At 49.5% G+C, this 11169-nt stretch overlaps 1 protein-coding gene across 2 annotated transcripts in view; it reads right to left on the bottom strand.

The window, feature by feature from the left end:
• Positions 1–897: 897 nt before the first annotated feature.
• Positions 898–11169, bottom strand: part of LOC128278137 (phosphatase Herzog) — a 28455-nt gene continuing 18183 nt past the window's right edge. Inside the window, exons 1-5 of one of the 2 annotated variants that reach the window (XM_053016806.1) lie at positions 3979–4029; positions 2886–3124; positions 2385–2566; positions 2157–2310; positions 898–1881 (exon numbers count right to left, since the gene is read on the bottom strand). In XM_053016806.1, the coding sequence (XP_052872766.1) occupies positions 1618–1881; positions 2157–2310; positions 2385–2566; positions 2886–3124; positions 3979–4027 (888 nt within the window). In that variant the 5' untranslated portion in view covers positions 4028–4029 and the 3' untranslated portion in view covers positions 898–1617. Of the gene's footprint in view, positions 1882–2156; positions 2311–2384; positions 2567–2885; positions 3125–3978; positions 4030–11169 lie in introns of those variants that run through there. The other variant, XM_053016805.1, reaches the window with a different exon arrangement.

Below are 11169 nucleotides of genomic sequence, written 5' to 3'. Positions count from 1 at the left end.
AGCATCCCTCAGTCTTGCGTGTGTTCCTAATTTTCCCAATTTTCTCGTGCGTCCGAAAGAAAAGTATCGAGCGACAGGACAGTAAAGAGTTTGCTGAAGAACTGGGGCGCGTTCCCGGGCGGCGGGTGGCATTTCCTCTGAACTGATATGTGTTCCGGAGGGGGGGTCGAAATGTATCGAAAGCAAAACTTGTGTGGCTCATAAAACTGATTACCAGATAAGTTCGACCAGACCCCCAGCGGGCCAGAGCCCGCACTCACAATTCCAATTTTGCCTATTTATCCCTCTCTCTTTCTCTCTCTGTCCCCGGGTTTGCGATATAAAACTGTACAATCTCTTGCGTTGCGGCCACTACTTCTTGGCGTGTATAGGTTAATTTTGGGTCAGCGTTCCGCTTACCTGTCGCGCGCGCTCTTCGGCTCTGGTTAAGGTCTAAAATTGTACACGTATTCATTTTATTTCACGATCGTTCGCTTTATTCTGCCGGTTCCGGTGCTCCCGGGTGTGTGTTGGGTGGTTTTCTGGGGGGCCCAAAAGTGAAGGGAAGAGAGTTTGTAAGAAAGAGTTCCGTGTCCCGTCCTCTCCGTGTTCCGTGTTCGCCGTAAAAAAGCTATATTGAACTATAAAACTCGCTCGTCCTCTGTCCGTCGTGTCCGTACACACGCACTTTTTTCTATTGGTATTCTACGCTGCTGCTGCTGCGGCTCTATCTATGGATGGTTGTGGTTGTTGTGGTTGTGTTGTGTGGTTAATACGTTGCGTGGCGCGGCGCCCTTTCTATCAATCCCGGATGCTGCACGCTCATTATCTTTAATACACTCGATTATTTAAAAGAAAAGCATAAAAACAAATAGTACGAAAACGTATTGCCGTGTGTCCGCGCGATGCGACGCGGACGATCACCACATCCTACCGTCGTGGGGACGATACACGCCGATCAGATCGATCGTGTGATCGTTATTGTTTTGTAGCAAGTATTGTACACGCACGCAATATGTGTATCATTGATCATGATGATGATTATTAATATTATTAGCATTACTTTCTTCCTTAGTGACGGCCGCCGATTCCGCCGTTCCGGGGGTGCGCGCCTTCTCTTCAGAGGGAAGGTGTGTTTTAAAATAATATTTTAAAATAACATTACCTAGCGCACGCGGATCTGCTGTTCGCGGGGTGTATCATTCGGTGTAGTAGTAGTAGTAGTAGTAGTATATCAAATAATATTATTATCATTATTAATAATAAAAAAAGAATAACAATGTAAATTAACAATGATTGCTCTCTGGGTGTACGTGTTCGTGTGTGTTAATGTTCCGTACGCACTAAACGACCCCCCTGCATGTGTACACGATCGCCGGGTACACCGTCGTTCCGTCGCCTTATTCCGAGGAGCCCCCTCCGGGCTATACTATTACTTCTATGCTGCTACTATTTGCCGCGTTTTTGCTAAATGTCGTTTCCCTACAACATCCCGTTCCCTCCGTCCGATTGGCGGCTGTAGTCCTATGTGTTCCGGTTCCTGTGGCGTGGCTGTGAGCCGATTCCCGTCGCGTTTTTGCGTCTGAGAAACGTGGCGTGCGCAAATCATACGATATTGATGAACATTTGTTGCCAATGTTACGTGTTGTTGCCATCGGACGAGTTGTTGGACTGTAACTGATGTTGCTGCTGCTGGTGCTGCTGTGACTGTTGTTGCTGTTGCTGGTGCTGCTGCAGGTCCTGCTGGTTGTGATGGGACAGCGAAGTCGGCAGCGGCGACTGTGAGCTCGAGTTGCACAGGACCGTATACACGGAGTCCACCTTGCTTAGCTTCTCGAACAGTGGAATCAGATCGAGCAGCTCCGAATCGTTGACATCGTCGAACCATGACTTCACTGGCACCTAAAACGAAGAAAGGGAAGCCCATAAATTGTGTGACTCATCATCAAATTATTCTTCAACAAAAAGGGGGATCCGCTCCCCTATTTTCGGCGTGTGGCTTTAGAAATGAGTTGTACGATGAGTAATTTTCCCTACGCCAAAGGGGGCCACCATCATTAATGTTTCGAACCCTCGCTCGACCGGCGCCAATTATGACGACGGGGGAAGCTCTAAATGTCGTCGTCGTTGCATTGTGTTCGAGGTCCCTCCCTACCCCGGCGGATCCGGATACTTACTGCGTTGTCCGGGTGAAATATATAACTAGCAGGTGAATTGTCAACAATAACAATCTTCTGTAAATCTCTCCCTAGCTTATTGAGATCTTTCACATAGTTGCCCATGTGGAAGACGCACGATTCCCGGAATAATCGCGCCCGGAACACGTTCCACCTGCAATCGCCGGAAAAAGCGAAGCCATTAGAATACACAGAAGGGCGGGGATGAAAAGACCGGGCGATACTTACTGATCGAGCAGATCGGCCACCGGATCGGCGTACTTGGCCAGCGAGGCCGTAAACAGGACACACTCGTACAGTTCGCCCATCTTCTTCAGGAACTCGTCGACGTGTGGTCGCTTCAGCACGTACACCTGATGTACGGTTCCGTCGATCTCGACTGGCACTATGAAATCCGCGTTTGGAATTGGCTACGGAACGATAATGGGGCGGGTGCGTTAGGTCGTTAGTCGTTAACATTGCCTTGTGGGGTTTCTCCTCCTGCCCAGTGGCCAGACTGGTTACAGCAGTGCGACCGGAATCGTTACTCAATTCGAAACTTACATCCATCGTCGTCTCGGTTTCATAACTCGAGGGGTGCGCATAAAAACAGATCGCTCGGTTAGGTGACAGGATTAAAGGCGCGACACGCCGGTCACCCCGGTAGTGCGAATTAGAGAGTAACGGCGCGTTACGTCGCCGCCAACAGGGAGCAGCTGTAACCAATCTTGCCAGCATACCGGAACTCACCTTAAAACTGCTATGAACTAGGGTTTCATCTAAGTCTATCACCATGCACTTCTTGTACACATCGGAAGGTCGGACCTGCGGCAGCAGATACCGGGGCTGGCCCTGGATCGGAGGTGGCGTGATGGATCCATCGATCGGCGTCCCGCTCTGATTGCTTTTCGTTCGCCCATTCCGCCAGCAGCAGAATATCGTCTCGAAGAAACCCCGTTTCGGCGGTTTTAGCCTATCTACATTGTTGACTGCAACGAGAGAGACAGAAAGAGAGAGATAGCGAGTGAGAACCGGCGGATGATCGGCGGAAACGGTGAATTAGTATTCCGGTGATTTGACGTTTGACGTTTGACGGTTTGCCGGTCGTCCGGGTTCCGGGTCCGGGACCGCATTCCGGTGAGCGACGGTGAGGGCGAAAAACCTATTTCCTCCCGCAAACCACAATTGAATCTCGAGAGTGTTACGCACCAAGCGTAAGCGGGGGTAAGCGTAGACAGTTTATAATTTAAATGATGATGTTTTACTTCTAACTAAATTTGGTCCATCTATTAGATTGAAAGGTACGTTCTTGTTCATTCAAACGCGTCCAATTCCATGTACATCGCATGACAGATTAAAAAGTTGTGCGGCTTTATGTGTCAGTAGGCTTAGTAGCCGTGTTACGGCCGCTTGAATCGCTCCGGAATGTCATCATAAAATGACCCTTTCATGGCCAATTTGAGCTAAGGGAATAGAAAATAGCCAGATGGTGACAGATCAGGCGAAGCTTGTTGTCCACGGAGGCGGAGTCCATGGATCACGGAGGCTTGTTGTTCTTTTCGGCGGATTTAATGTCTTTCGAATGAGTTCGAACGTCCAGCCAATATCCTTACAGTTAAATTTTCCATCCACAGCAATGATTTCACGAACTTTCTCCATCAATTCTGAAGATGATTTTGGTCATTCGTCTTTCATCGTCTTCCAACTCCTCACGATTCTTTTTAAATCGATTATATTGGCCCTTTGTTCCAGGTTTATCACACGTCACAAATCTACTGACGCATAAACGGACATAACTTTTTAATCAGTCATCCGATAAAATCTCGTTATTTAAATTATATACCGTGTAAACTCCTCCCAATGGAACTCAATGTCACCGAAACCGAAGGCATTCGTTAAGTTACTGTTGACGAATGAGATCTTAGTGGCCATCGGAAGCCATGATTACTATTCCGCTCTGATGACTTTCTAGATACACTTCGAGCAACTAGCTTCGTAGCTTCGATACACTGCTATGGTTGCTATGATGATGGATTGCAGTGCACTTGTTGAGACGTTTTGCTCCGAGAATCGTTCAATCGTAAGCTGCTTATGATCTGCGAGGAAGTTTTTGAATTTTTAATAGATTATAATCTTTCTTTATCTCCTTTCATTGTAGATAATGTTCGTAAGAAAAATACAATTTGGTGCAACAATGCTTCGCAAAGTAATCGGTCAGATATTCGATATTTGCAGATCCGACCAGCTGTCATGCAGGTTGCATAACCTCGGGCGTAAAAAGCCTTAAAATATCAAAAATGGCTAATTTAGTATTCCTAAACGAGTGTATTAGAGGTAAAATGTTGAAAAGTGTAGTTATGTCCGCCTGTCTTATACCCATTTTCCCCATAGTGTAGTGTGCATTTTTCTCCAGCGCGAGAAAACCGATGACTTGAGACGACAATGAAACGGATACTCTTGGCGACGGATAGTTGGCCAACAAGGGGTGTCAGTTTTCAATTCGCTAATCCGTCTCTTTCGCAACGGCAGCCTTCGTATTCAATGCCTCCGTAATAGATTAATCGACCGATACAGAGAGAGTAGAGTGTTTCAGCTGATGAATGTTACGCGCGAAGGAAGGATGGCTCCCAAAGAAGACCCCGTGTAATGAGCAGCACCATCACCACTGCCGCCGCCAGCTGATTGGGCCCAGTGCTGTGGATGCGATTTTAAAATAAGCGAATTACCAGCGCCACCGATAAGACGATGATTGAATCCCCTTTTTCTCTGTGGCCGCTCCGTGTGGCTCCACGATAAATGATTCGCCATTTTTCCTGCTGTCTCCTGGTGGTGGCGCATATCCTTTTCTTATCATCTTTCTTACAGCTTTTCCGGCCTGGAGACATGGAGGTGAAACAAACCTTGGAATCTCTAATGAAGGCTTCCTCCATTGCCGCCACACGGAGGCCGCATTATCGACACAAAAGGAGTCGCAGAAGAGCGATTTCTTGGGTCGTTCGTTAGAGGAGGTTCGTCCGAAGAAAGTCCGAAGACGGGTCCTACACACACACGCAGGTGCACCGGGATGGGTTCATTAAATGAATGACCTGGATTTACATGCATTATATGCCGGCCACAGCACGGAGCGCACAGACGGAGATGCTCTCGGTTGCCCGGGCGATTGATTAGATCGAAGCCGGAGCCAGCAATAACCGGAAAACTTTCATTTGCCCCTGCCCCCTTGGTAATGGGGGTTTCATGACATAATTAATCCTCCAGAGCGCCTCGGTGCCGTAGTGCACCTTGCCGGACCGGGTTCGGAATAGAATCTTCCACAATCTTCCAAAAAGAACGACGGAGATGAAAACTTTCCAGAAACGGTTTGAATTTGTTTTGTGTGGAATGGAAAAAAAAAGCGTGAAAATTCACCAAAAGTGGCCAAGTGGCACTGCCGAGCTCACATTCACTTGGCATCGGCGGATTCTTCTCCCGGACACGAGAAAAACTGCAAATAGAAAATGGCGAATTAATTTGGCGTTCCCTGGATTCTCGCGAAATTGGCTGGCTTTTGCTCGGCATGGCCAATTGCGTCGAATGAATAATTTACAGCGCGAATCCTGGTCGGTGGGTATTGCATAAGCCCGCTCTACTCTCTTTTCGGTTGAAAGCCGAAATACCCTCTAATTAAATATTTGGCATAAATTCGGAGCAACGTTGGCCACCGGCCCCCCCGACGAAGCCGACCTCGACACACCGCGATCAGTGACCTTTCCGGTTGTCGGGCACGAGAGGAGGGCTCGTCGTCGTCGTCGTCGGGTTCACCACCCGACGGCGGCGACGACCCCACAGCTGTTGGCACTTTGCCCCAATTCGGCCCCACTTGTCAATCCACTCACTCAGAACATCTTCTTGGAACACTGCCACAGAGACCGAGAAAGAGAGAGATAGAGAGTAGGGCACACACACACGCTTCCGGTTCGCGCAAATCGCAGGAAAAATCCGATTCAAAAACAAACAACTTTCTTACGGCTTTTGGGTCGCTCCCCGGGGCCGCCAAGGATACTCTCTGGCTGCTGCTGTGCTCGAGCAGAATCAGAAGCAACAATAGCGACTTCTTCACACAGCTTACTGTGATGCTTCGGCGTACGGAGCGCAGCAAAACATGTTTACACAAAATACGTTCCAAGAGTCCTTTTCCATCATCCATCCGAACAAAGCATCTCATCATCGCCTACTTCGCCGGGGTGGGTATTATTGTTGGGATTTTCTTTGCCTCGCTTGGCACACTTCATGCTCCTTTTGACAGCGCATTTTAAAGCATACTTTGTTCGCAGCCGGACGACCCGGGGTCAAAGACCAGCACCAACCACGGTGGCTGGCTGGTGGCTGGTTTGGCATCCCAGAATATAATATGTTGCCAACTTTTGCTACATATTTTTTGGTAGCCAAGATGGGGTTTTTGGCAAGAGCGCTGGTCTCGACCCGTCTCGAATCATGTATTCACACCCCATAAACGCGAAACGCGGTTGTTTGAGGATGATTGAAGGCCATATCACGCCTCACCACGGCGATCGATTGCGGCGGATACCCGCTCTTGACGGACCGCTGACTAGAGCTGACCGGACATCGTGAACGCAGCAGCTGTAGAGTAGTAGGTCAACCCTGCTGCGGCGAGCTCGACGGAAACGGATGTGGCAAACCGTCCTTTCCGGTGGGGCCGCCTCGACTGGTGCAGTGGCCGCTCAAGGTTCACAGACTTCCGGCGGTGGGGCGGGGGTCGCTTTAACAACCGCCGGCCAACTTTTGTCATCACCAAGGGAAGTGCCCAAGAGGGGTCCACAACAGACGTGGACGACCCCGACACACGCAGCATGAAAGCTTGGCGGAGCTTCAGAAGAACTAAACAAAGAGCCCTCCCTCCTGCGCGAGAGAGAGGATGTGTGTGTCGGAATTTCTCATTAGTGGCGCGGCTCGACGAGACGACCTTCGCCGCCGTTGCCACCAGCCGAGAAAGTTAGTTGTCCATTAATTTTCAACATAAAATTCAGCAAACTGGCGGCGGGTGGCCACGGGCGCGATCGAACATCGTCTAATGTGTGTGTGACCCATTAATTATTCGTCGCATGCCCGGCACTTCCGGTAGCCGAAGGACTCGCCATTTGCGGTGGTGTTATTTTTAGACCGGGCCAACTTGGCCAAGGCGCAACCAGAGCGAATCGCCGAGCGGGGGTCTCAGCCTAAATCCAATCCACGTCACGAAGCTGGCGAAGGATTGATGACTGGGGTTGACCACCCCCCCCAAACTGTCGTCACGGGTCTACCACATCCTCATCCTGTTCCGCCCCGAACATGACGTGTGTAGTGACGTGTCCCGGTGGGGTCTCTCTATGACGTGTCGTGTCGCTGTTTCGGTTCATCAATCTCTTTTGACACAGAGCGAGCGAGAATTTTTCCCCATTAACGAGTAGATTGACGCCAGGATATCCGGGTCTGAGGGGTCCGAGGTGGCAAATGAGGCCCTTGTCCTTGACATTTGGCCCCCGATTTGCGTAGTAGTGTTAGACGCAAATGACGCTGTTGCATGACGCTGACCAAGGTTCGAAAATCAATCATTTTATGCGCCTTAATACTCTCTCTTTTTCGCTCTCAGGAAGCCCACCAATGACAAATTGCCACTTCGGAGCCGGCCGGGTCCACAATACTAGCTTCTCTGGACGGGGTCTGAGGTCCTTTCAGCGCGCGCACTCTAATCGGATGATAACGAGCCAACCCATTTAAGGCCCATCATCACCTTCGCGAGAGAGAAATCGAGACCGACAGCGGGAGAAAATTGTTTTCCACCTGAAGTGGAAAGCTCTCGGACACTCGGAACACAACGAACAACGAGCAAAAAAAAAAACTTCTCCAACGTCCGCCCAATTAATTATCATCGAATTAGTCCATTCGCTTTGGCTGCGGGCCCGGAAAAACTGTTGCTGTTCGGACTTCGGACCGGGCCGAGCCGAGCCGGGCTTGTTCTCTTTTTGTGCGTCGCGCGGTCGTGTCGGGGGGTCGAGAATCAATTATTCACACCGGAAGGCAAACTTTGCCGGGAAAGCCTAAGCGAGAGGAAAACCCGGCTCCCCGCCTTGAGATAGTAGAGTTGATGGAAAAGAAAAGCCAGAGGCTTTGCGGCGGCGGCGACGGCACGCCTCGGTGTGTGTTGTTGCGCACTCTGCTTGTCCATCTAACTAATGCCTGCCGATACGTCGGAAAGGCCACATTTTTACATCGCCCCACCCGTGGCCAAAGCGACTTTCTTCCCGCTGCGTAAAAGGATCATTGTGACGCCAAAGGCAAACACACACGGATCCCGCCGTTGCAAGCTGCATGGCGTGCGCGCCGCCCAGGGAATTTATGAAAATTTTATTCATTAGCCTTGTGGTTACAGTAGTGGAGAAGGAACATTGTGGCTCAAACCCAACGGGTCCCCAGACCGAGGGGGGTTCAGAATTTTCCAACCATGATTCATTCGCGGACCGGGCGCCTTTTGTCGTTCACCAAGAAGGAGGCCGCCGCGAGATGATGACTTCTTTATGAACCCCGGCCCGACTGTGGCCCACAAGGACAAAGAATACAGCCGAAGGTACGGGGGGAGGTTTTATGGCCAACAAAGCTTTTAGCAACCCCGAGGTTTGCTTTCGGCAGAACTCTCTTCAGCCAGCCGGAGTAACTTTCTTCCGAACAAAAAGACGAAACGCACGATAAACATTATGCTGAATCAACGAGAAGCGCCGGCGACAGCGCCAAATCCAAACACTTCTCGGTTCGCTTTTTAAATCCTCTCCATTTCGGGGAGTGTATGTTTCAAAAATTAGCATCTTCTTCATCCATCCACTCGACGATTTCGACTCGGAAGAGGGAACACACAAGAAGTTTGTGTTCTAAAGCAGTTTTGTGCTTACTTCAAATTAGTTCTCCATTCACTGCCAAAGAAGAATACGGAAGATCCCGTTGGAGACGACGAGGTAAGGGAGCAGTTATTATCTCAAACTCCCGCGAACATAAAACGGTCTCTTCGACGGTACACAGTGGGGTGTCCAGAAGCTTCGAGAGCCCCATAAAACAGACAGAATGGTCAGTTGTTGTCCACTGTATGGCAGCATTCCTTTTATTTCTTTTCAATCGTTCAAATGTCCGGTAGACCTTCAACTTGTATAAGAGGACAAGCATCTACCGCGTAAAGACGAAGTAAATGCATTTCAGATGCTGCACTTCAGATGAAATACGTGGAGAAGTTATGAGCTTCATGTCAATCGATGCTGTGGTGAGTCAGGATGGAGCAGTAAGTTATCCAAAAGAACTTTTTCGTTTGATATACCAGGACTATAGCTCCATATATTTCGAAGTTGAAGGTTGGAGCTGTTCTTTTGAGAAATATTAATCCACCGAAATTTTGTAATGGTATTCGGCTTACCGTAAAAAAGGTGGTTCATTGAAAGCACCATTTAAAATGAAAATTATAAAGGAGAATTACAATTACACTCAAATTTAAGGTACCCAGAATAGTAACGAAACCTAAGGACTGCTTCTACGACACCAAACCGACCAAAATTAAAAGAAAAACCACTTTCAGAAGCGAAGCAACGCTCGCGCCGAGTACAGATAGATTGAAAAATGGGGGAAGATGGCGGAAAATGGCCTACTGCGTGCCTAGTATAGTGTGCTGGCAGCTGTTCGCGGTTGAACAGCCCGTATCATAGATCGAAGACGGCCACGTTCGATCGAACAGAAGCCAGCGAACGAGGTGTTGATTCAGCCCTTCCCGCATCAGCTCCTCTCATCGTTAGAAGGCTTTCCCGCAGCTTGCTTCGATGAGCTGGAAGGAAAATTTAGCCAATGGAAGATTGGAAGACGGTGCCACAAGACGCCGGAGTTGCCTACGTGACGAACAGCGATACAAAAAAGCAGTGTTTTCAACATCACGCACTCACATTGGAACCATTGCTCCAATCCGTTGTTGCTCGCAAAGGCTAATTGATTGTTGACGGTTGTCGAAATGTTAATTTAGCAAAAGTCTAACCCGTTTGCGGGAGATTTAATTACCGGGTTCTGGGTTTCGCTTTTTCCCACACGAATCTTAGTCGGATAATAAATTACTGTACAAACCAAATCAAGATGTCGGGGCATCGTCCATTACATTCTTTGGAAGCTCGATCGATCCGAATGAAGACATTTATCCCTCTCGCTCGTCTCTCCGGGCCGCTTCCGGTAAAAGTTATCAGTAAAAGAATTGGGCAAAAGTTAAACATTAACCGGTGCCCATTCCCGCACCGGCCGGCCGGCCGGCAAGACATTAGGGCGGCCGTTGTCTTCCGTCAGAATTACGAGACCGACGAGAAAGTTTAATAAAACGGTGATCAATATCGAATCACTTTCATTACACCACCGACCGGCAGGGCCCGCACTCGCCCGCAAAGTTCTCGCTTGATAATGGGCGCCTTGCGAACATCTTCTCGTCGCCTTGTCCTCCGGCGAGGACATCGGATATGCCGCCTTGGAGTGCCGCCGGAGCCACCTTGCGCTCGGCGGAGCGAAACGATGCTTGAAGGATGTTGATGTTTATCCAACCATGAAGAGCACTGTAAAGCGAGAGTATCGATTGTCTCTCTCGGCCCCCAGCGCCCCCCCCCCCCGGGGATTGAGAGGCAGCGCAAATTTTATGGACACCCCAGATCCCGGGACCCATCATCATCATCACCGGCACCACGGGGCAGAAAGGTTTCACTTTACATCAGCGGGCTGTCGCTCCCGTGGCCGCTTCAATAACGTCAATTTGTCAATCTATTTATAATCCCGATGTGTCCTTTTTGGTGGTGCTGCTCCCCAGGCCGCTCCGGATACGGCCGATAAGGAAATGGGCAAAATCAGCAGCCGGAGAGGGCGAAGCAGTGCAGTGCAGTGCGTGAGGTGCTGTTAATGAAATTTATTATCCTCTCACCTGCGCCAGGAATGGATACCTAATGTGTCCTGCCTGAAAGAGCGTATGGCCAGGTAAAACGGGGTATCACTAACG

The sequence above is a fragment of the Anopheles cruzii genome, chromosome 2 (assembly GCF_943734635.1).
Source record: "Anopheles cruzii chromosome 2, idAnoCruzAS_RS32_06, whole genome shotgun sequence".
NCBI lineage: Eukaryota > Metazoa > Arthropoda > Insecta > Diptera > Culicidae > Anopheles > Anopheles cruzii.
Note: the sequence above shows the minus strand (reverse complement) of the source record. Positions and strands in the feature narration are given on the sequence as shown.